The sequence below is a fragment of the Grammomys surdaster genome, unplaced genomic scaffold, assembly GCF_004785775.1.
Source record: "Grammomys surdaster isolate TR1022 unplaced genomic scaffold, NIH_TR_1.0 205, whole genome shotgun sequence".
Classification (NCBI taxonomy): Eukaryota; Metazoa; Chordata; class Mammalia; order Rodentia; family Muridae; genus Grammomys; species Grammomys surdaster.
In genome coordinates, this window is record NW_021604650.1 from 6,070,327 (window position 1) to 6,095,561 (window position 25,235).

A 25,235-nucleotide genomic window follows, 5' to 3' on the forward strand; every position below is an offset into this window, starting at 1 on the left:
CCTCCCCTCCCCCCCTCTGTGCGTGTGCGTGTGCGTGTGTGTGACGGAGAACCAAGTCTCTGGCTCCCATTTTGACACTACTGAGATTACTGACACTCAGATCTGGCTTTCTGTGGATCAGGACTCGGGTCCTCAAGCTTGCATAGCAAGCGCATTACCGTAAACTGAGCCATCTCCCCAGCCCTCAAGTGCAATTCTTTTTCAAAATATTTTAAACCAGGGGCTGAAGAAACAACTCAGCAGTTAAGAGCACTGGGCCCTCTTCCAGAGGGTTGGGGTATAGCTCCCAGAACCCACATGGCAGCTCACAACCATCTGTAACTCCAGTTTCAGGGGATCCATTTCCCTCTCTGGCCTCTGGGTACCAGCATAGAACATCTATACTGGCAAAACACTTATACACATAAAAAGAATCTAAAATAACTTTTAAAAATATTTTCAATCCAGAAGCCAGGCAAGCATGGTGGTACACATCTGTAACCCCTGGACTTGGGGGCTGAGGTGAGATTGCCACAGATTCTGGGCCAACCCTGACTATATGGGAAACTTTACCTAAAAAACAAAACCAAACTAAAAAGGGGAAACAGCATATCACCAATGATGGCTTCCATGCTGTGGAACAGATCTCAGAACAATGGAATACTACCTGCACTCTGCCCAGGTCCCCTGGCCCATCCCTTGCAGTGGGGCTGGAATGTAGACACCCACTTTTAAACCTGGACTCAGCTACCTGACAGGCACATTCTTCAGGGCAAGTTGCTTCAATCCCCTCATCCCCTAGACTCATTTGGCTGAATCACCCAATATTGTCACAAAAGGTATGTGTAACCAAGGGCCCTCTCGGAGTCACAGGTGTGTTACACTGACTGTGAAGTTGTATTCTAAAGGTGTCTTGGCCCTGTCACTAGAACCAACAGGGTAGATCCTGTTTTTATCTCCAGGGACACAGGACAAGTAACCCTTCCAGCCACTCTGAAGGTGCTCATGTTTCCAGCACTCAATCTAGGCCTGTCTGATGCCCGATGAGATATGAGGAGAGTGTCAGGGTGGCTCCGCCCAGAGCACAGTTCAGCTGGCCCCACTCTGGAAGGGTCATAAAAAGCCTGGGTTGAAGCTGCATGGAGAATGGCAGTGGGTGACTGGCAGAGACTGACACAGTCTATAGTCTGGGACTCTGTGGCTTACTCTTGTCTTTACTCCAGAGAGGGAAGAGTGGGCTTCATCTCTTGGTGGCAGGACAGGTAGGCCCACAGATGGCAGAGAGCAGGGAGCATCAGGTATGAGGGCACCAATGCACCAAAGTCTAACTGGGCTCCCAGGCTAAAACAAACTAGAACCATAGTCAACTGGCAAGCACTAGTAACATGGGAACCTCTTCCCATGCACTTGAATGTCTTTCTCCAGTGATGTAGGAAGACCAGAATACTGACCTTAAGCACACAAATGAGGGTGCTGAAGCCAAGAGAGGGGCACCTACTTAAGACTATGCAATCTTCAGAAGGCAGAGCAGACATCCACCGCACCCAGCCTCCTTAAAAGGACTTTGTTCAAAGGAGAAATAAAGGTGCCGACATTTGACCAACAGAGATGCCCTACATTCTCAGACAGGCAGGCCCAGTAAACACCAAGTCAGGGTGATGGGATTCACGGCTGTTTCTCCAGGAGTAGCTGTCAATCTTCAACCATCTCTAAGAGGAAGTAGACCAGTTGTGTCCTGGCTGTGGGCACCACTCATCTCTCGTACACCTCTACTCCAGAAACAAGAGAGGTCTAGGCTCGACTGTGTGGCTCTATTCACTGTGTGGCTTCCTATCACTGGCAAATGGAATGGATTCCTCACCTCTCACCTCTGACAAGCAAATGACCTAGAAGCATTCTGGACTGATAGGGGAATTAAGGAGGGTTTCATTCCGTTCACCCCAAAGCAAAGTAGGACATGAAGTTTTGATAGTGCCCAGGCATTGACTCTAATACTTCTTGGGGTCCCATCCTGTATCATATAACAGACCTCACTCCCATACCAACTCCCACCCCTGGTACTGGTCAGGCCCATTCAGGAAACAGCACAAGGTGACTCATTTAACAAGGCAGATTTAATACAAAGAACTGCCTGCAAGGCTAAGATAAGCCTATCTAGTTTTACAGAATACCCTGAGTTTTCGGGGGCAGTGTCCCTAATGAGAATGGGTTCCTTTCCCAACACTGGGTGTCCTGCTGGGGAAGGTGTGGCTGAAGCCACTGACTGGTGATATAGTCTGGGTTGTCTGAGCTGAGTCTGTTCACCTCTGAGCCAAGTCTCAGGGGTAAACAAGAAGCACCTTCTGGAGAAGAGTGGATGGATGAGTAGCTAGATGGGTACTCAGGGAGTCCTGGGAACCCTGTCTCATGTCAGAAAGATTTTGTTAGCCAGGGACTGTGCAGTGGGCAGTGCCCCCTGGATATCCCAGTCCACTGTCTTGCATTCCTGGGGTAAAAACAAAAAATAAGAACATAAACATAAAAATAAACATAAACATAAAGCCTTACTTCTTCAATGGTCCCTGAACCCTTTGCTGATCAATTAACACTGCACATGCTTCAGACAGAAACGGAGCCCAGCCCACCAAGGCAGGTGGGAGGTGAAGGTGATATTGCCAAACTCTTTAGATCCTACATTGTCTCCAGTTTACCAGGATGGCCCAATCCTGGGAGACATCTGGTAAGCCTAAGCTATCTAGACAGCATAGATTGTGGGCTCCCAACAGACATACATGAAAGAGCCACTGCCCTTAGGATGCTTAACAGAGAGAAGAAGTCATTCTTCTGGGGCATCAGTGTGAACTCAGCTCTTCAGCTGCCACCAGCCAGACACTATGGGACACCAGGCTCTCCATTCTCCAGATGAGCAAACTGAGGAGGTCCTTGCAGGAGAAAGCCAGACGCCGGGCCCCATGCACCCAACTCCACACACTCAATGACACCTCTCTATGCTTCCCAGGATGGCCCTCAGAAGATTCCGGGCAGGATGCGGTAGGGCACAGTGGCTGTGTAGCGCTCCCAATCACGGCCATACTTGTTGGCACAGCGGTGTTCATCACGGAGGCAGCGGTGGGTGAGCAGGATAGTCATATAGATGATGTAGAAGTAGGGGAGAAGGTGGCTGCCACCACAAGCCAGGCAGTAGGCGAGGCTGCCCATCAGGTCACCAGTATAGTTGAAGTGACGGGCCACACCCCAGAAGCCGGAAACCAACAGCTTGCTGTGGTGCTTCAGCCCGTTGGCTGATGTGTAGGAACACTCGATGGCCTTGGGCTTCTTGCCCCAGATGAGGCAGCGCCCATCTGTCCTGCGGAACAGGTCCTTCTGATGGTTGGTCATTCGGAAGATATAGTAACCCACCAGGCCAAGCAGCAGGATGCCCAAGGCATTGGGGGTGGAGAGCTGCACAGGGTGGTACACCAAGTACAGGCCCTGTGAGAGAGGGTGAGGGAAGAAAGGTGAAGGGTGGCCCCATCACAGAGCAGGGTGAGCATCAGTGTGGGTAAGAAGTGTAGACCCTGCCCCTGCCCCAGACTCGTCATGCCAGCTTCCTTTTATGTTAAGTAAGATACAAGGAGCGTGAAGGCACACATCTGTAATCCCAGCACTCAGGGATTAGCGTTTTTGTTTTGAGATGGTCTCATGTAGCCCAAGCTGACCTCGAACTTACTATGCAGCTGAGGGGACTGAACTCTTGACCCTACTACCTCAACCCCGTAAGAGCTGGGATTACATGTGTGTGCCACCAGGCCCAGCAGCAAGTTTTAAAAAAATTACTTCCAATGCATGTTTGGTTTAATCTGTGGACTCCCTAACATAGAGGCCATTGTATCCTGAGGCTGAAACAAGGCCTGCTAGATAGAAAGACCTGTGTAAGTGTGGTCTCTGTCATCAGCTCACACACTGGCACTACAGGTACAGTGAGGTGGCCCAGGAGCCTGTGCCCAGTTGGTGCAGAAACCCAACCATGTGAGCTGCTAATGGCTGGCGAGGACCTACAGTGTGAGTCGGGCTGACACTTGTCCAAGTCCTTACTCTCCCCCTCCTCTGTGCAGGGAACAACTGCTTTCCCAGCACCCTTGCATAGGTAGCCAAACCACTTCCACAACCCACGTCCCCATCAGCTATGCAACCAGCCAACAGAGGCCCACCTCACTGATTCCCACCTGGAGAGGCCAACAGCCTTCTGAGTTCCTTCCCGCCACTCGAGGCAGCAGCAGGGCTGATGAGCAGGCCCACTACTACCACAGTGCCAACACATCCAAGTGGGTCAGAATAAAGACATACAGCCCGGCTCAAGTCACTGCTGGCCACCCTGATGGCTCCACAGTTGATTTGGGGGCATGGGTCTCTGACCACAGGGATAATTAGGGACACACTCACACTGGTGCCATCCCAGGTCCTCCCAGACCAATTACAGGTGGCTACATGAATTAGCCTAAGATGGTGTGAAAACCAGTCCATACAATCTGCTGTTCAGTTGCAGTCCAGTTCTCAGCAGCCCTCCAAGCCTTCTGTGGGATGACTTTGCCCGATCATGGCCACGTGTGCATTAGGGAAGGCAAGGATGAGCTACAGTTGGTAGGCCAGGTGTGTTAAGGGCACTTTTCACTTTGGTACTTTCAGTGTAGGATGAATGGAGTGAGAACCAAATCTCATACTGGGTCAAAGATATCTGTGATGCAGGGAGCTTTCCCCACTTGGGAGAGGACACTGGCTCAGTGAACCCCAAGGACTAACACCGTGGCAAGCTCAGCATGTGTATCCATTCAAGGTCAGTCTGGAGCACCTGAAGAGCACACAGCCATTGCCCATGAAGCTGGAAACACCATGTCCTATCCCCTTGCTCCTCCTCACCTGCAGCGTGTAGAGGTAGGGCAGCCACACACAATCTCCCCAGCCCAGGTACCACCCAAAGTGGTCATGGCAGATGTCAATGGTCTTTAGGTACCAGGTTTCATTCCAGAAGAAGTCTAACACATAGATGGCCTGTAAGACAGAGACAAAACTGTCACCATCACAGCCCCATGCAAAGGAGAGATGGGGGTCAGGCAGTTGGGGTATTGCTAAGTAACTTGATTAAGTTACTGTGGGGCTGGGAACATTAGAAGGGTGGTGGGGCCACTGTCATCAGCAGGAAGGGTTCCCAGATATAGCACCCATGGGTGACAAGAGATGTGGATCTCAGAGCAGAGGGGGCTCAGGATGGAGGAGCTCATGGACTGTCCCTGGGAAGCTGGCGCTAAGTGCCATGGTAGACACTAACATAGACATCCATATGGTGAATGTCCCAGTGTTGGTCCCTGTCAGCTGCCCATAAGAACCATGACACACACACACACACACACACACACACACACACACACACACGGTGTCCAAGGAGACTCAGGTACACTTACAGAGATGGACACAAGCAAAGATCTTGTTTGTCACTTCCCACTTCAAGGGAGCCTATGTCAGGGGCAGCCCTGCTTGTACACTGAAGGCCTAAATTCAGCCATAGGCCTGACATACTTGCCTGCTAACACAAAGTCTTGGGTCTCTGTGGAAAAACACTGAAACAGACAACTATAAGCTATTGTAAACAAGCAGCTTTGGTGGAAAATTGCCAGCCTGAATAGTCATAGACTTGTAGATAGTTAAGCTTGGTGGATAGTACCAACTTAGATACGGACAAGTGAATCATAGGCGGAGTCATAGTGATCTGTCCCCTGAACCTTCACCCAGCTGACACTCTGTTCTGGGAGATAACTGTATTCCCCCTGAACACTTACTGTGTCATCCCCTTCCCCACATCCTGCCTTTTTGTGTATATAATCCCTGTGTGAAAAAAAGTAAAAATTACGGTTTGATCGGCCTATAGACGAGCCATGGTTCTTTGCGTTTGCCCGTTTTTCCCCATTCTCTCTTAGGACCCTGTTTAATGCCCTGCTGGACCAAGCCTACATGAGCCCATAAGCTGTGAATACAGCTGGACACACAGGGAACCTTCCAGAGACTCTAGATTCATCTCTAGGGTGCTAAGTGTGTTAGTCACAGTTGCAAATGTGGTACATTATGCAGGCATGACAGGATTTGCCTATAATACGTACACACAGTCCCAGCTTCCTGAGACTTGGCTGTGCCAGGAAGCTGGCCTAAGGAGCCCAGACCCCAGTGTTCTGTACATCTCTTCTCCATCCATCTCTTTGCCCCAGCACAGAAGGAGCTTTATGGAGGACCACAGAGAAGATCCCTCCCAAAGGCCATGGTCCTGGCCATGTCACCCATTCCTCAGGTCCACAGGTCCACATGACCAGAGCTGGTGAGAGCCAGGACTTACTCCATCCAGTCCTGAGTCTGCAGTCTGGCCTCACCCAGCATACAGTCAGTCAGCCTGAAGTGTGCCTGTGCCTCTTCCTCATCTGCAGTCACTTGCCCCTGGCACCCTGTAGCCCTGCTGGACACACCAGACCCAGGCTACACCCTAGCACCACTGGGCACTTTTTTTTCCCACATTGTTTTTTTCCTCCCCTTTCTTTTCTTTTTCACACATGTGTATGTGGTATGTGTGTGGGCACATATATGTCGGTGCATGAACAAATGTCTGTGCACGTGGAGTCCACAGATTGAAATCTTCCACTTTATTCATTGAGGCAAGGTCTCTCTGTCAAACCCAGAGTTTACTGATATGGTTAGTCTTGCTGGTCAGCCTGCTCTGATGATTTCCCTGCCTCTGTCTTTTGAGGCTGGAATTACACAGGCTCTAAGGATCTGAACTTTGGCCTTCATGCTTTCAGGGTAAGCCCTTTAGCCACACAGCCCTCTCCCTAGTCTATTGTTGTTCTTGAAATAGGCTCTCACTCTGTAGTCCAGGCTACTTTCAAACTCATTATGTAGCCCCTAGCCAGTCTTGAAACCATAACAATCCCTGCCACAGCCTCCTGAGTGATAACTGCCTTTAACAGAAGGATGGAAACCTCCAAAAGGGTCACTGTGTTGGTCCCATCTGGCCACAAGTTTCCTAGTTCTGGCTGCTCAGGACAGAGAACCTTCTACAGGGTCTCAAAGTTTCCCACTATGAGGACTACACAGGTCACTCCTTGTGCCCAGAGCATGCCTGCCATCCCTCTTCTCTAGCTAGTGAACAAAAGCCCATGTACTCTCAGATCCCATCTGAGGCCAGCACTTAAGGGAATCATCCTTGGCTCAGGCCAGACTGCATGCTGTCCCTTTGGGGGCTGGCACAATAGCATCAATGTAATGGTATATTTTTAGCATGTACTCACTGTGGCCTGGAAGGGCCAGGTCTGAACAGGATGGCATGCTGGGAACTCTCCCAGAGTCCAGCAGGTGTGGTGCCCCACCCTCCCTGGCTGTAAGCACACCAAGTTACCTGTAAGACATTGACCAAAATCATGGAGTTGGTCACATGGCCATAAAGCTCCTGCTGCTTGGCAGCAAAGGACAGGTTGATAAGGGTCCAGGCCACAATCCCCGGGCGTCCATTAAAGAACAGCTTGAAGTCAAACCACTTTCCGATGCGGGGGTTGAACTCAATTCCCATCATATAGTTGTAGAAGAAATTGCCTGTGAATTTGCTTAAAAACATAGACAGAAGACACATTAAGATCTTGTTTTAGATTTATCTTATGTGTTTTATCTGCATGCTTGTCTGTGCACCATGTGGGTAGAGGTCCTCAGAGGTCAGAAGAAGGAATTGGATCCCCTGGATCTGGAGTTACAGACAGTTATGACCTGTCATGTGAGTGCTACGTACTGAACTCAGGTCCCCTGCAGGAGCAGCCAGTGTTTTTCTTAATCAATGAGCCATATCCTCTGCTCTCCAAAGACACATTTAATCAACCAGTGTATCTTGCCACACATAGCTCACTTAGCTTTGTGGATACCAATGTTCAGATGCTAGCTACTGAAAGAGGTACCCCAGACGCAGCTGTGACTTTAAAGTGTCCGTGCAGGGGAGATCATGGCAGCCCTGCCCTCAGCCCCATATCTGCATTCATTGTCACTCAGAGTACACTGAGCTCATGCTTGGCAGAGACACAGAACATGGGGTACTTGGATTATGTGCCAAATGTCCTGTGCTCACAGCCTAAGTCCCAATTTTCTCCCTGTTCCACAAGTTTAGTGACCAAGTTCATGGTTTTGGTCACCTGCCCCACAGTAAACCTTTCATCTGAGACTAGGGCAGAGAATCAGCTGAGATAATTGGGGTGAAGACCCTTCCTAGGTATAGCCTACTGTGCGTGCACAGGGATTATTGCTAGCTGGGACAGCAGGTTCTCATAACTAGTTCCCACAGTTGGGCTAAACAGAAAGAACCAATTATTACATCTACAAAAGCAGCAACGGCTCTGGGAGCCATAAAATGCAGTAGGGTAGTAAACTGCAGATAGGGTAACACAAGCCGTCCAACATTCTCATCTGAGGCTCATTGCTCAAAGTCAAAGCCAACAGTTAAGAAAGTGATGCTCTGTTTTCATCTGCATCCCCAGACAAAATTAAGAACTCCAGAAGAACTCACCAATTATCTGTTTGTAGATGAGTGGATGGATGGATGGATGGATGGATGGATGGATGGATGGACAGATGGGTGAGTGGGTGGCTAGATGGATATATAGATAGGTAGATAGATGGATAAGTGGATGAGTGTATGCGTGGATAGATGGATGAGTGGATAGGTAGATGGATGGATGTTATGTGCGTAGATAGGCAGGTAGGCAGAAGGATAAGTAGACGTGTGAGTAGATGGTGGGTGGATGGATAGATGAGTGGATGGGTTGGTAAATAGGCTGACAGGTGTATGGGTGGCTATGTGGAGAGTGAATGGATGATTAGATGGTAGACAGTGAGTGGCTGTGTGAGTGGAGAGGTGGATGAGTAGACAGATGTGAAGATAATGGGTATGTGGATAGAAGGATGGGTAGATGATGGGTAGATGGGTGAGCAGATAGGTAGATGAACAGATAAGTGGGTGGGCAGATGCGTAAGCAGATAAGTAGGTGGATGGAGAAGTAGATGGGTAGATGGAATGGACTGGAGAGTTGATCTCCAACCCAAAGTATCTATGAAAACACTGTGAGCAAGCAGGGGCTCTCCTAGCAAGCAGCTACGGTAAAGCTGCTGAGATAACAAGAGTCTTTCTAAGGCTCTTTTATAAGAAACAATCCAAAGAAAGAGGCAATGATCTACCTTCTCCTCAGCCAGAAGTTGTCCTTCTAGTTTAACTGCTCCCGTGGTAGCCTTGGCTACTGCTAGCAGTTGTTAAAGCAAGAAAGTCTAGGCGTCCAAAAGGCTGATCCCATATCTCACGTCTCAATTTTCTTTGCCAGGCCCTGAGTGGAGGTATCCAACACCCATTCTAGGCTTGCCCAGACACTAAGCAACTTACCAGTCTTCAGCACTGGTAGGGAACAGGTAGCCCTTGATCATTGCGAACGTGGACACGGCATAGCCCAGGATGTTGGCACACCATAGCAATGGGATCCAGTTGTCAAAGATGATGGTGGGGGAGAACCAGGATAGGAGGTAAGCGTTCACAAACCAGAGGAAGTGGGTAATGAGCCAGGCCTGCAGCCCGTTCACCTCATACTTGTTTACAATCCCTGCAGAGAGACAATCAGAGAGAGTACTCATGTTGGATCACCTGGCCTAACCATGTACCTGCCTCACACCTATCTGCTCCTTGACCTCTGCTGGTGTGGCCCTTGGCTAGAGCCCCCTGGTACCCTTCCAAAGGACAGGGGATGGGGGCGCATCTTCTGTTTTAAACCCAGGCTTAAAGGCTAGCAGCACTCTTCATACTACAAGGCTGCAGCTGTTCTGTGTTGCTTCTCACCGGCGTTATCCAGCCCAACTTGAGGACAGGACTATGAGGTGCGAGCAAGGTCAATCATGTGGCAGGTAAGACTAAGTCAACCCAGTGTTCTCCCAGGTTCCCCTTGTGTTTGCTGCAGTGCCTCTGCGGTGTGAAGCCAGGGTCTTCCCACTGCCGTGAAGCAGTAGGACTGAAAGACAGCAGAGTCAGAGACTGCATTCCTGAGTGTGGACGTGCCATGTCTACAATAGCACGAATGTTCTCTAGAACCTTGAGGACGGTGGACAGCATCCAAACTAAATTGGTTCTTATGTGGAATGCAGCATGGGAGAGCCACTCCAGGAGCCAGAGACACAGACTGGCCAGGGCAAGACACGTACCAACTCAAAGGCAAAGTTTACCTGCTGGAGTTATGGCACCTTCTTGGATGCCTCCCACATAACCTGGCAGAAATCTGTGGCAGAAGTCAGGAAGACAGGAGTAAAGCAGCACCTGAAATAGAATTTGAGGTAGAAAGATTGGCAGCCTGCAGGGGATAGCTGTGTGATTTTATCTGGTCTGGTTTTATTGGGCAGATGCAAGGAAGACTATTATTCTAGAGCTTACCACTGAAGAAGCTGGGCAGGCTTCCCGGGACACATGAGTCCTCCCAAATGGCTTTTCAAAGCCATTTAAAAACATTGAGATGAGAGCAGGAAAGATGGCTCATCAGTTAAGAGCACTGGCTCCTCTTCCAGAGGGCTCAGGCTCAATTCCCAGCACCCACAGAGCAACTCACCACTGGCTGTAACTCTAGCTCCAGGCGTTCTGACACTTTTACACATATACACATGCACATAAAACACCAGTGCATATAAAATAAAAATCAGTAATTTCTGAAAAAAAAGCCTGTTTTTTAAAAAAAACATAAAATAATAATAAAAGCATTGATTGTGATCCACATCCCATGAAGCTCACCCTTTCAACATCACAACTCAGAGTCACCTAACAGGCTCACAAGACCAGGCAATCATCACCATAATCTGATGGACACTTGTGATGATTTGTGTATGCTCAGCCCAGGGAGTGGCACTATTAGAGTGTGTGGCCCTGTTGGAGTAGGTGTTATCACTGTGGGTGTGGAATTTAAGACCCTCATCCTAGCTGCCTGAAGCCAGCCAGTATTCTGCTTAGCAGCCTTCAGATGAAGATGTAGAACTCTCAGCTCCTCCTGCACCATTCAGGAGCCTGCCTGGATGCTGCCATGCTCCTGCCTTGATGATAATGGTCTGAACCTCTGAACTGTAAGCCAGCCCCAATTAAATGTACTTATAAGAGTTGTCTTGGTCATGATGTCTGTTCACAACAGTAAAACCCTAACTAAGACAAAAGGGAATCCTAGGATGGAGGAGAGAAAACTTGGCTGATAAAAGCAACTGCTATACGCCCAGAGGTCATGGGTTAGATTCCCAGCGCCAGCATCAGCACCCACATAGTGGCTCACACCTGTGTGTAACCTGTCTGGCCTCCGATGGGCACTGTAAACACACAATATACATACACACACACACACACACACACACACACACACATATATACCTGCGTGTAGGAAAAACATCCACACACATATAATAAATAAATCTTTTTAAAAAATACTTCTCTGAGTTCAAGGCCAGTCTGGTCTACAGATCAAGTTCCAGGACAGCCAGGGCTACACAAAAAAAACAAAAAAACAAAAAAACAAAGAAAAAAAAACCTGTCTCAACCTCTGTACCCAAATACTTTTTGTTGTTTAAAAAGGGGGAACCCTGTTCCCATTGCCAACTGTTTCTCCTCTTCTCCCACAGTCCCTGGGATCCACCAATCTTTCCAGTGTGTGAACGTGGTCTAGACACTTCACATAAATACAATTGCTCCAATTGGTCTTGGCATCTTCCACTTGGCAGCTGCTTCCAATGCTGGCCCAACAGGTAGCCTGTATCAGAGGCCCATCCTTTCTACAGCCCAGTAGCTTTCTATTAATGACAGACCATGCATTGTTTATCCACTCCTAGCTTGGCTGTTTCCATGCTTTAGACACCACGAGTCATGCTTTCCTTCTCACCTAGAGGAAGGAGGTCATGAAAAGGAGGGAGACCCTGGAGACTAAAAGCTTGGGCCCTGGGAGAGACAAGTCTCAAAGCAAGATTCTACCAGGGGAAAAAAAAGGTTGAGCTGATTCCCATGTGGCTCCCTAACCTGTCCTAGGTGTAGACTTACATCTGTGTCCCATGTGGCTCCATAACCTGTCCTAGGTGTAGACTTACATCTGTGTCCCATGTGGCTCCCTAACCTGTCCTAGGTGTAGACTTACATCTGTGTCCCATGTGGCTCCCTAACCTGTCCTAGGTGTAGACTTACATCTGTGTCCCATGTGGCTCCCTAACCTGTCCTAGGTGTAGACTTACATCCGTGTCCAACATCCAACCTATGAAAGCTGCTCCTAGTTTTCATGTCAGAGAGGTTGCATCACAGACAAAGACACTCAGGACCAGGTCTATCTGGCAGCTCTTGGAAGCAGTATAGTCTAGGACAACTCTTCCCAGAAGCTATTGTGAAAGATTCTAGCTGTGTGAAGGGACCCCCTCGGCACCCTATGCCCTCCCATTGGCAGCTTTGTTCACTGCCCAGTAGGGCATGCTGCTGAGCTACAGACATGTTGGGGGACTTGGGGGGGGGGGGAGGGGGACGGGGAGTCATGAAGGATACAATGAGACACATAGGTGCTTCCTGCTCTGTGTATCTGCTTCTAGGTAACTGTTGCATCCTGACAATGTGAGCATCACTCTGGGTCAGAAGTCTGCATCCCAGACAAGACCCTGGCAGCAGAATCCATGCACTGTACCCCAGCCCCAAGGCAGTGAACTGACCTGGAAGCTGACCCACAAGGCGTACAGTTGGGCAGCTTTAGCTGTTACAGGTGGTGTCTTGGCCCAGATGTCTGCCAGACTAGCATGGCCTGTAGCTATATCCAACATGGGGGCAGTCAGCGAGCAACTGTACTGGTCACATGCCATGATGAAGTAGTACACAATGAATGGCGCGAAGAGCAGCAGGAAAATGACGCTGGCCAAGGAGAACCAGTCCACTTCCCTGAGAGAAGGACAGAGGGTGGTTACCATGAGGGCTCTTGTTCTCAAGCCCCACAAGGGACTTAAGAGACACCCTTCTGTCCCTTGGACAGAAATGTCCCATCCTTGGGCCCCATGGAGGACTCTGAGATTCCCTTTTGTCCCTCAAACTCCATGGCGGGATGCCTAAGACACTCTTCCATCCCTTTGAGACTCTCTTCTGTGCCTTGAGCCCCACAGAGGTCTCTGACATGCCCTCCAATCCCCTTGAGTCATGTGGGGTTGCCAAAGTGCCCTTGGCCTCTTCTTCACACCAGTTAGAACCTGGTGGCAAAGAGTATCAGTTCAGAAATCTCTCCAGCCAAGGCAGGTCATTCACACTGCTTCTGTGGCAGCATCAGAAGGTTCCTATCTGTGACTACCAACAAAAAGCCCAGAGACCAGTACATGAGTGCAGGGGGCCTTTACCGACCCCGAGGCCCTATCCACTTGACACACTTCATGTGTTAAATACACTTAACACACAAAGTACTCACACTGCTCAATGGCAGAAAGAGCACCATGACACCAACCCAGCTTTCCTTTAGGCCATCTGAAAAACCTGGATTCCTGACAGGGTAAGGCAGAGGAGAGTCCCACACCTGCCCTCAAGTGATAAGTTGCATTAAAAACATAGGCACGCTGCAAACAGGTTACCTTCATGTACTGAATGTGAGGTTCTTATAATCCTCTCCTTAAGATATATCAGGATATATATACATTTCTGTGTGTGTGTGTGTGTGTGTGTGTGTGCTTGCATGCACACACATGTGTCAGAAATGAGATTATTTCCATCCCCAAGCACTTCAGACAAGGGATAGCATACCCAAAATGGTTTCTTTTTTCTTTCTTTTCTTTTTCTTTCTTTTTTTTTTTTTTTTTGTTTTTTTCGAGACAGGGTTTCTCTGTGTAGTTCTGGCTGTCCCGGAACTCACTCTGTAGACCAGGCTGGCCACGAACTCAGAAATCCACCTGTCTCTGCCTCCCAAGTTCTGGGATTAAAGGCGTTCGCCACCACCGCCCGGCCCCAAAATGGTTTCTAAGCTCTTCTTTCCAATTCTTTATTTTATAGAATGGAAAACAGCTTACCTTTCATTTGTCTTTATAAAATAATAATTTTTTTTCTAGATCCATAACATCCCTGAGGCTGAAACCCTTGGGAGTTGGCTTCACCCTCTTGCTAGTAAAACAGGCAAGCCCCTTACCAGGCACGGCCCCATTGTCCCTGAGATTCAGCCTTGCCGTTGGGACTCTTGGCTTTGGGAGCGTTGTGCTGAGATTTCGAAGCCATCAGCCCCTGAGGGAAGGAAGAGAGGCTCAGATCCTTTCAGAAAGCTAGACCCCACCAGGACTCAAGAGCTGACTAGAGCAGGTAACTTTCTTTAACTTTTCTTTGTAACTTTCTTAGTACCAGATTACCTACAACAGACTCTGGGAGAAGAAAAGAAGGCCCTTGCTGAGCCTGCACTCCCTCCCAGCCAACCTTCCCAGCTCGCTCAATACTTTCCCCAGCTGTGGCAGATACAGGGACTCATCTCTGCTCCTCCAGACCCCAGGATCTTCACCATCTTTGAATATGGCTTTCATCCTTCCTGGTAGTATGCTCTACTTCTTCTGGTTGGAGCATGATTACAGATGTCCCTGTACAGCACTAGTGTAAAAGGTCCAGGGTCCCCTTCTCAGTAGATTGTGACCAGCTAATGGGAAGTGGCTTCCCTCTAGGGTAACCTGTTCCTTTAACTTCTGAATAACTCGGCTCACTGCACACCCATGCTTTGCACTGTCCCACTCCCTCCAGTAGAAGGCAGCTCACTATTCATCCCTCCCCAACCAGGGCCTTGAGGGGAGGACACATGTCATAGATAAGGTCTCCAGGTGTTTCCTCACCTCAGTACTTCCCCTCCCCCTCCAAAACAAGTCTAGCTTGTAAAATTTTAAGATATCAGGGATTTAAAGTAATATCTTAAAAGCTCTCAGAGGGCCAGTGGAGAAGGCTCAGTAAAGTATTTAGTATACAAGCATGAGGACCTTAGGTCAATTCTCAGAACCCATGATAAAAAAAGAAAAAAAAAAACCCAGCCAGGCTCAGCAGCACAGATCTTGCAATCCCAGTGCTTGAAAGGAAAGAGCAGCCCTGAGGTTCTCTGGCAGGCAGTCTAGCCAAGTCAGCCAGCTGAGAGTTCAGCAACAGATGCTGCCTCAAAAGCTAACGTGGAGAGCAAGTAAGGAGGACACCCACTTTTCACACACATATACACACGCAGGCACGCATACACGCAGGCACGCATACACGCAGGCTTGCACGCACTATCAGTGAAATGGTGCCAGAGCAGGGCTGACAGAATGGTTCAGCAGGTTAGGATTCCTGCCATTAAATCTGACGACCTGAGTCTGATCCCCAGGACTACATGGCAGAAGAAAACTAACTCTCAAAAGTTGTCTTTTGACCTCGACTCACACAGGCCATGGCACACACTTGCCCACCCACATATGAGCATGTGCACGAACTCTCACACACACACACACACAGAGAGAGAGAGAGAGAGAGAGAGAGAAAGAGAGAGAGAGAGAGAGAGAGAGAGAGAGAGAGAGAGAGAGAGAGAGAGAGAGAGAGAGAACACACAGAGGATGAAAAGGGGGCACGGGAGAGATCTGCCTCTAAGAAGTATTTGTTCTCCAGTAATCCTGGCCTCAGAGCCTGTGCTGCCTGGATATATCAACCTGCTTTTGATAGCCCCACCCCAACTCCTCCATCCCAAGCCCCCACCCCCTGGAAACTATCACACTGCTTTTTGCCCAGCAGCACACACAGTGCACTCGGTATATGGCCCCATTTACAGTCCCACACAACTACCAAAGGTTCCCTTATCTCTCCGATCTCTAGTGCCTACATTAATCACAGTAAAACCAGGGCCACGTGCCCACAAGCCTTCCAGGAGTCTCAACAGAGGGGACTGGTACTATTCTTGCCCTGACTCATAGATAAGCCCCAAGGATATAAAGCTTGGCACCAACATTGATTTCTGATAATCTACTATGCTAGAAAATTATGCAAGCCCATGAGGAGAGAACCTCGGGCCTCAACACTGGGGATACTAAAATACTAAAGAACACTGTCCATAGAGGACATGCTTTCTGAAATTTTTTTTTTTGAGTCAGAGACTTAGTCTACAGCTTAGACTGGCCTGGAACTCACAGCAATCTTCCTGTCTCACCCTCCCAGTGACTGAGAGGACAGGTGTGATCCACCACACCTAGCAATAACATGCATTGTCTACCATGAAACAATAAAAAGACAAAGACTGACAAGATGGCTCAGTAGGGAAAGGTGTCTGTTGCTGAGGCAGACAATCTGAGTTCAAACCCTGTTACCCATATGTGGTGGAGGGAGAGAAGCAACTCCTATGGGTTGTCTGACCTCTATGTCCTATGGCATATTTCCCCTCCGAAAACAGTACAGAAAATGTGATTAAAGTAAAATAACAAGTGGGGCTGGTACTATGGCTTAGTTGGTAGAGTTGGCAGAGCCTAGCATGCACAAAGGTGTGGTAGTGCACTCCCAAGTTCCCAGTACTTGGAGGCAGGAGGATAGGAGTTCAAGGCCATCCTAAACTACACAGAAAGTTCAAGGCCAGCTTGGTCTACATGAGACTCTGAAAAAGTACAATAGTAAGTGTTTTAAATTTATGTGGAGCTCATGTATGCAGTCATACCTCTGTCACAGGCACCAGATTCTGTAAAAAGATATAAATATGTGGCGGCTGGGTAGAGGGGGTCCCCTCCCACTCCCAAGCCTCACTGAACAGCTGACATGTGACTGGTGCACTGTTTCCTTCATTTGGGGGTTGCTTTTTGAAGTTTTCTTTTTTTTTAATCTTATGTGCATAGGGATTTTGTCTACTTGTATTGTCTGTGCACTACTCAAGGAGGGCAGAAAAAAATGGCAGACCCTCTGGAACTGAAGAGAGTTACCAATAGTTGTAAGCCACCATATAGGTGCTGGGCAAACCCAGGTCATCTGGGAGAGCAGCCAGTGCTTTTTGCCACTCAGCAACCTCTCCAGCCTATTTTTCAGCTTTTAAAACCGTGCCTCGCTTCTATTGCCCATGCTCAAGGGCACTGTGAGCAAACACAGTCACCTTTGACCTCTGGGCCACAGGTTTCACAATAGAATGATGTTGTCTTTCTCAAAAGTGGCTCTCGAAATGTCCAGGTTCAGAAGTCCCCCAAGGTCTGATTAATCCTTGTCCATAAGCTGAAACAACAGCGTGCCACAGAGGCCACAACAACAGCAAAGTAACCCAGGAGACTGAAATGTCAGGGTGAACAGCAGATAAGGATCCACACTGTATGTGTCAAGGTCACTGCTGACATCAAGTAAGGGACAGACTCAGGGCTTGGGGTACACACTCAACAGAGTCCATCTAGGGATGACTGAGCCGTGTCAGCAGGCGCCTGAAGGGCTGAGCTGGGGTGAGTGAATGGAAGTTTCCAGAGCCTCAGGAGTGCTACAGCCAGCACAGGTAGGCCTGACAGATAGTAATAGATTTTCCTGGGATGCTGATGCTGCACCTGCACATATAAAAACCATTCTGGCACTCAGCCTGCAGCTGGCGCATACCAACAGAACATACTAGAAGCCACTGAGATATCAAGAACATAGAGTAGCTCAGAGAACGACATGGATTGGGAACCAGTTTCCATGAGAATTTAAGAGAATCAGGCACCTATTGAGTGCTCCGTGGTACATAAGCCTATGTCCCCAAGGATTTATGATGGTCATCTTTATAAAGGACAGATGAGAAAGGTTCATTGGTACCCCATATGCTAAATGAAACCAATGGGCCAGGCATGGTGGTATCCTTATCTCTAATCCCGGCACCTGAGAGACAGAGACAGATAAATCTTTGTGAGTTTGAGGCCCAACTGGTCTACACAGTGAGTTCCAGGTCAGCAGAGCAAAAAAGTCTTAAGACCCTGTCTTAAGAAAAGCAAAGGACATAACATGACTCAGGTCAAGAAAGCTGAAGGCTTTGCTCAGCTGACCAGACATCACCATCGGCAGCTCGGTCACACAGCAACTTGAAAAATGTTCACACCTAAGGAGTTGGGATGATTTCAGTCACAACTCAGGAAGAGAAAAGCAAAAAGTGCTCACCACGAACCTGATGACTATAGAGCCAAGGGGAGGGGCCGTGTAGGGCACCACGGCCTGAGATGCAAACACCCTGAAATGGAAGGGTGGTTGGTTCTAAAGCAGAACACCTGTGGCCTTGAGGGATGACACCCAGCACAGAGGAAGGTGACTGGCCTGTCCTTCTACATGGGCATGTGACCTTGAACTTGCTGTGTAGCCAATAACGACCTTTAATTTCTAACCCTTCTGGCTTCATCTCCTATGTACTACGGGTTATATGTATGTGTCAGTTTTTAATATTTATTTACTTATCCATCCATTCATCCTATGGAAGGGAGCATGTGTGGAGGTCAGGAGACAGCTACTAAGTCAGCAGAAAGCACAAGGCCAGGGTATGGCAAACCTAAACAAGCCTTTCACCACTTCTCATGGTTTCTGTAGGTCAGAAGTTTGGGGAGGTGTGTCATGGGAGTAGACTCTCCCCCAGTAGACCCATGTGGGCTGGCGTGGCCTGGCTTATGGGTGGACTCAGGGTGGTGAGAAACTCACACGGAAAGTGCTGGGGAAAGGCGGGTCTTTCAGATCTCTGCTTGGAAAGGGTATGAGACATCACCAGACCTTAGTGGCCACAGCTTGGTCATTCCACACCCTGAAGGGGCAACAAAAAGGTACGTCTACAAGGAGCCTCTGCCGGGCTTTCACAGGCTGACACAGCCTGTTGCCAGAGCTACAATCCATTAAGCATTTGCCAAGTGCCAGGTGCCCAGCCCACCGGAAGAATGAATAATGTTCACAGATGAGACACTGGGGAAAGCAGAAGACAGGGCAACTGCTCACATGGCCTACGAGACAAGACTGGGCCTGGTGCTCCACTTGGCACTGGGAGGCTGTACAATAATGATGACATGGCTAACTTTGCATATCAGATTCCAGGGATCTTCCATATAGAGAAACATCTATGTCTCTGGAATATTCCAGAAGCAGTAGGGTGTCCACTCTAAAGATCTGTTAGCTTTGGGTTGGATTTTAAGACGGAAAGGCAGGAAATCCTGGAAATGGGTATGTGGTGAGAAGCATATGCCCCTACATGTACCAAATAGTTAGGTCTGTGGCAGCAGGCAGATGCAAGAACCTTCCGCAGTGCTCTGTACAGACACGTAAACTTATGTCACACCCACTGAAAATCATCAAAGAAATCAGATGTTCTGGCACCCAGTGCTAGAAAGAGCCGGCTCTGCAGGTGTCGGCAGGGACAAGCCCCTCCCTCCTGTATCACAGAAGGATCAGGAAGACTAGAGGTTCTAGATCTCCGGAAGCCTTACAAACAGTGGCATGTTGGGGCTTCGTTGCTTTTTCTAGCAGAAGAGCTTCTATAATTAAGTGGCATGTGGGGGTTCACTGGGCCCCACCACTTTCCTCAGGTCAGGGAGGCTGGCTTCTAGAGTGACCCAAGGCTGGTGAGGTCTGCATAGGGACTCCTCTGACGCTCTTGAACACAGAACTTTGGACTGATTTATCTTGAAAGCCTGGAGTCCCTGTGGAGAAACAGTAGTTCCTGAAGCCCCCAGAAATGAGCCCAATGAGGAAGGAAATGATCTGAGATTTGGAATAATCTCTGGTTCTAATCAAAGCTACAAGATCTCTGCTTTTCAGAAGTTCTAAAATATATGTCGAATGTGAAACAAAAAGTGTTTTCTCCTCCCTCAAGGCCATCCCAGGCCTCATTACCCTTCCAGATCATTCCACAAATTCTCATTTGCACAATCACTGTCCCTCCTTTCTGGTCAAATGGTTTTTGTTTTGTTTTGACCAAATTCTTTGGCAGCAGGGCTTTACTGTACACTACTAGGTGCACCTCTTTTTGGCATGTAGTGTGTAGACCCTCTACACCCATCAACTACTTTGGTTTTGTTTTGTTTTAAAGAGAAATTTCGAGAAGATTCTAGCATAAGTAGCTCAAAAATTAAAGATGTTCGGTTGTTTGAACTCTTCCTCTGAAAACCATCCTGATCTTTAGGGGGACAGAGGACTCTCCACAACCTGGGGAGGCCAGGTATGCCTGGTATGATCTTCATGCCAGTGGGCAATCCATCTATCTCCTGAGAGAATAAATAGAATTATTCAAATCCAATGAGGAGATTCTCGGGGCCCTATATGCCCTGAGGTAGGAGGGTGGGCCAAGGGGTGAGTCTATACTTGCCTCTCTATACCTGAGCATTCGAAGGTCCCCCAGGAAGCTGGACCCTCATCCCACAAGAGATAGCTGCCTCTCCTGCCCACAGGCCCCAGCTAAGCTAAGCAAGGTCCACTTCCATACCTGATCACGGGTGCATCTTACTGCAGGGGAGCAAAGCATCTCCCCCCAACCCGAACTTCAGGCCCCCTCCCTCAGCACACATCTCCTCAAACCCGAGCACACAGCCCCCTCTCCTGTGCACATGCCTCTAAATCTGCACATCTGTTCACCAATCTACCTAAAACCTGCAAACGTGCATACCCTGATCTACATACACATCCCACCCCCAATCTCACAAACTGCCTCCTTTCTGAATACTCACTGTCTTCTTTTGTACAAACGGCCCACTCTTCTGCACTCTCGACGCTTTCCACCTTCCACGTCTGTGCTCACCGTCCTTCTCCTGCACTCTGGCCTGGTCCGTGCAAGCGAATCCTCACCTGCGTGCTGGGTCCAGGCAGTTAATCCACGATCTCCCGCAGCGCCCTAAGTGTCTGCCTGAAGCTCCGCCTCCAGATGACGTGAGGTCACAAACGGCCAATCGGAAGTGGATTTCGCGAGCCGTGCCCTGTGATTGGTAAAGGCAGTGAGCTGACTCGGAGCCCACCAGGCCCGCCAGTCGGCGGCGGCAGGCTTGAGATTGACAGTAGGACCGGCCCCGCCCCGCCCACGCCCCTGGGGTCTCCGGTCCCACTCTGCTTGGTGGAAAGAAGGATGTAAATGTGGACTCTGCTGCGCAGGCTCCGAGCCTGCCCTTCCCGTGCCTCGGTTTACCCTGCTGCAGAGCTCCTACCTGAAGGAGAGCATCTTGTGCACGGAACAACAGGTACTGCGGAGCCCGCAAGACAAATCCAGACCAGCCCCACAAGGAAGAGGCAGCTAGCAGATTGTGAATGCAGCTGAGGCCCTAGCATGGCAGCCAAACGGGTCCCCTGGTGGGCAAGACTCAGTCACATCTCCGTGCCCCTAAGAGTATTTGGGGGAAAGCCTGGCCTGCATTCCTGCCAGCTGAGCCTTAACAAAGCAGCTGTGAAAGGTTTCACTCTTTTCATCTCTTTCCTCTCTGCCACCTGACATTCGTTAGTTACAGTCGCCCTCTCTTGACGAGAGTCTCCCCTGCAGACACAATGAAACAAACTGGCAACGGAAGTGACTTCAGCACTCTTAGCTACTGTCCACGTGCTGGTGCCCCAGCTGCCCAACAATGTCCTTTATTGCTCTTTTTTCCAAACCCCGGGATCCAGTCAAGGTACACATTTGAATAGAATAATAGGTTATACAGAATATACGGTCGGGACTGGAGAGATGGCTCAGCAGTACTGGTTACTCTTCAGATGACCAAGGTTCGAGCCTCAGCACCCATATGGTTGCTCAACCATAAGTATTTCCATTTCCAAGGCATCCAGCGCTCTTGATATGCATACATACATACATACATACATACATACATGCATACATACATGGTCACCCTTGGAACTGGAGTTATGAGCTGGCATATGGGTGCTAGGAATTGAACTTGGATCTTCTTCACGATAAGTCAGTGCTCTTAACCCCTGAGCCATCTCTTCTGCCCCCATCTTTCACTTGATTAATAAGTAAATGAGCAGAGTGTTATTTTGAGACTGGTAAATACAATGTTTCCAAACAACCTTTGACCCTGGTGACTTAGCATTCATTGAGGACACTTGGGACATTGCCTACTTCTTGGTAGGAACAGTTGACTTGATTTCAGCATTCCTTCAAACTTACTGAAATATTACTTATTAGATGATAGTTTTCTATCAAAAATTCAGCTCTTTAACTTTTAAAAAATTTTAAAAATTTTCTGCTGGGCAGTGATGGCACATGCCTCCAATCCCAGCACTCAGGAGGCAAAGACAGGCAGACATCTGTGAGTTCAAGGTCAGCCTGATCTACAGAGCAAGTTACAAGACAAACCTACACAGAGAAAAGGAAAAAAAAAAGAAAAAAAAGAAAAAAACATTTATTACTATAGTGCTGTGGTTCTCAGCCTTCCTCGTGCTGTGACCTTTCAATACAGTTCATCATGTTGCGCTGACTCCCCAACCATAAAATTATCTTGTTGCTACTTGATAACTGTAATTTTGCTACTGTTATGATCTGTAATGTAAATATCTGATCTGTAAGATACCTAAAATGCAACCTCAAAGGGTTTGCAGCCCACGGGTTGAGAACTACTGGTATAGAGTGTATGTTCAGTGTGTGTGTGTGTGTGTGTGTGTGTGTGTGTGTGTGTGTATGTACAGGTGCACATGCTGTGACCCATGTGTGGATGTCAGAGAATAGCTTTGTGTAATTGGTTTTCTCTTTCTATCTTTATGTAAGTTTTAGGGATTGAACCCAGGTAGCCAGGTTTACACTGCAAGCACTTCATCTGCTGCACCATCTTGCCAATCCAAACCATTAACTTACTTTTATCAGGATGGACATGTGGTTTTTTTTCCTTACTGACCCTGTGTTCTAGAGTCCCATATATGAGCAGTGTAGTCCTTTCAAATTAGATTGTGTGTTTGGTAGGGGTGGTGTTTGTGGATGTGGATGTGTGAGGGATGGAAGTGTGTGTGTGTGTGTGTGTGACTTTATGCCTGTGCCTACTTACGTGTAGAGACCAGAGGCCTATATCAGGTGTCTTCCTCTCTTTCTCTCCATCTTGCCCTTAGAGATAGTGCCTCTCATTGAACCTGAAGCTCATCAATTGGCTAGACTAACTGGCCACGTGCCTATTTTTTGAGTAATATGTCTTAGCCTATTTTGGGAGCAGTACCAAACTAGGTCCTCATTGTCTGCCACACAATGTACCAATCACTGAAAGGAGTTTTGCAAGGTAGCTGGGGGTGGAGATGGGCAACCGAATCTTCAGTCCACCCCTGGAGGGTAGGATTTAGTGATATTTATGGAGTAGGGCACAGGGCAATGCGTGGCACAGGGAAAGGACAGAGGTGAAATGTCTTCTGGGCTGTGTGTGCATTAATAAAGCACAGTTTTATAAAAGTTTATGTTCAGAATGGCTGTTAGCTTAAACTGAGGTTGGAGTTGTCAGGCTCCTAATACCAAAAGGTTACCCATTGACCGCTCAGATGGGCCAGTCAAGAGATGGTGTGTGTGTGTGTGTGTGTGTGTGTGTGTGTGTGTGTGTACACCTGTGCATGTAGGCTGGAATGCAACCTTGGGTGTCATTCTCCAGCATCTGTGGAGTTTTGCTTTGTTTTGTGATGAGTTCTTACTAGCATAGACTTTGTACTAAGTAGGCTAGGCTTGCAGGCTAGAAGAGCCCAGGGATCAGTGGTCTCTGCCTCCCTACTGCTAAGATTACGAGCAGTTGTCACCAGGCCAGCTTTTTAAAATACTTGTTCTAAGGATCAAACTCATGTCCTACTTGCAAGACAAACACCTGACCAACTGAGCTATCTTCCTAGTCCAAGAGGCAGGTGGTTTTGATAAAAACAAACAAACAAGCAAACAACAACAATAAACTGCGGTGAAGTCTCTGAAATGTAATGTAGCAGCCACTATGTTTAGAGCTCCACTCAGAAGGGCCGTCTATGGCAGAGCTAGTAGATACAACTACGATGCCTGACCTCCAGAACAAGTGGATACAACTACAATGCCTGACCTTCAGAACCAGCCACATTTAAAGTCCTCTCCAAGCAAGCCTGACAGAGAGATCATGGCGGGGCGGGGGTATGGGGAAGGGTTAGGAAAATGAAAAGAACGAAAGGCTCTGTAAGTGTTGCAGCTTGGAACCAAAGGAAGTGTTGCAGCTCTGAGGAGAAGAATTTCCCCAGTGGGGACGTTACAGCTCTGAACTCTTCCCCAGCGGAGGTGTTCCAGTTCCTAGGGGAAAAGGAATCCTGGCAGTCGAGAGTCAAGGAATACTGCAAAGTCACACCGAACCATAATCTCATAAGAGATTTTTCAGGAAAGATACTAGAAATTCGATGCCTCTGCTGGGGCGAAAGGCAGCAGGGAACTGAGCAGGAGACAGGCCTATATAGGATTTCGTGATAGAGGAGTTTTTCAGGGTAGAGATTCCTAGGGTGGGGACTTCAAGCCAAGCCCAGGGATTGGTGGGATTCTGTGCTCAGGGATTGGTAGGATTTCTTGTCAGGGATTGATGGTTTTTGTTTGTTTTTTTTTGGTTTTTATGGTTTTTTTTCCTCAGGGATTGGTGGTGTTTGATAAGTTTTCAAACCCTGAAGAGGGCTTCAATCTTTTACGCTACAAGGTTCACTTTGCCTGAGTCCTGACATTAGTTTTCTGGTAGTTTTCAAAGTGGAGGACTGTCCTCCAACAGAGACAGATATTCCTTAAGAGTGTTTCCCAGGCCCCTGAAAGTTGCTTCTGAGCTGCCAAAGGTTGGTGTGTGCAGTCACAGTAAAAAGTCCAAGTTTACTTCTGGGTTTTGAAAACCTTCCAGTCCCTAAGCTCAAAACCTACCAATCCCTGAGCTTAAAGTCTCACCAATCTTTGGCCTTTCCCCAGGTTTAAAATTTGGAATTGCACCAATCCCCCACCTTGGAAAACTCCACCCCCAAGAAACTCTATATAAAGCCTGCCTCCCACTCAGTTCTCAGCTGCCTTAAGGCCGAGCAGAGGTACCCTCCTGTGTCTTTCCTAACAAATCTCTTGTGTGAGGTTTGCTATGCAGTGTGATTTGTGGTATTCTTTGGCTTCCCACTGCTAGGAAAACTCCCTCAGCGCTGCAACACTTACACTGGGGAAACCTTTCCCCAGAGCTGTGTCCTTCCTTTAGCAGGTGTTTAGCAGAGGCTGTAACCCATCTATCAGGGCTTATTCTAAGAACTTCTTTCTTGACACAGCCTGAAGGGTTTTTCTCTGGATTGGTTTTCCTCTGAGGGAGGAAGTGAGGTCTGAATC

At 48.4% G+C, this 25,235-nt stretch overlaps 1 protein-coding gene across 1 annotated transcript; it reads right to left on the minus strand.

The window, feature by feature from the left end:
* Positions 1-2,075: 2,075 nt before the first annotated feature.
* Positions 2,076-20,824, minus strand: Dhcr7 (7-dehydrocholesterol reductase). Its single transcript, XM_028771265.1, has 8 exons — positions 20,659-20,824; positions 14,169-14,260; positions 12,724-12,946; positions 10,237-10,327; positions 9,410-9,623; positions 7,394-7,598; positions 4,876-5,007; positions 2,076-3,450 (listed from the first exon to the last, which is right to left on the minus strand). Exons 2-8 carry the CDS (start codon positions 14,252-14,254, stop codon positions 2,986-2,988), a joined length of 1,416 nt encoding a protein of 471 aa, XP_028627098.1. The 5' UTR covers positions 14,255-14,260; positions 20,659-20,824; the 3' UTR covers positions 2,076-2,985.
* Positions 20,825-25,235: the final 4,411 nt, after the last annotated feature.

What these genes read in the sequence shown, in the direction of transcription:
- Dhcr7 (XM_028771265.1), bottom strand. Translation starts at nt 14,254, where the DNA reads ATGGCTTCGAAATCTCAGCACAACGCTCCCAAAGCCAAGAGTCCCAAC. An exon ending in GGACAATGGGGCCGTGCCTG is followed by an intron (nt 12,947 to 14,168) that starts GTAAGGGGCTTG and finishes TCCTTCTCTCAG; the next exon opens with GGAAGTGGACTGGTTCTCCT. An exon ending in CCTTGTGGGTCAGCTTCCAG is followed by an intron (nt 10,328 to 12,723) that starts GTCAGTTCACTG and finishes ATTCTATTTCAG; the next exon opens with GTGCTGCTTTACTCCTGTCT.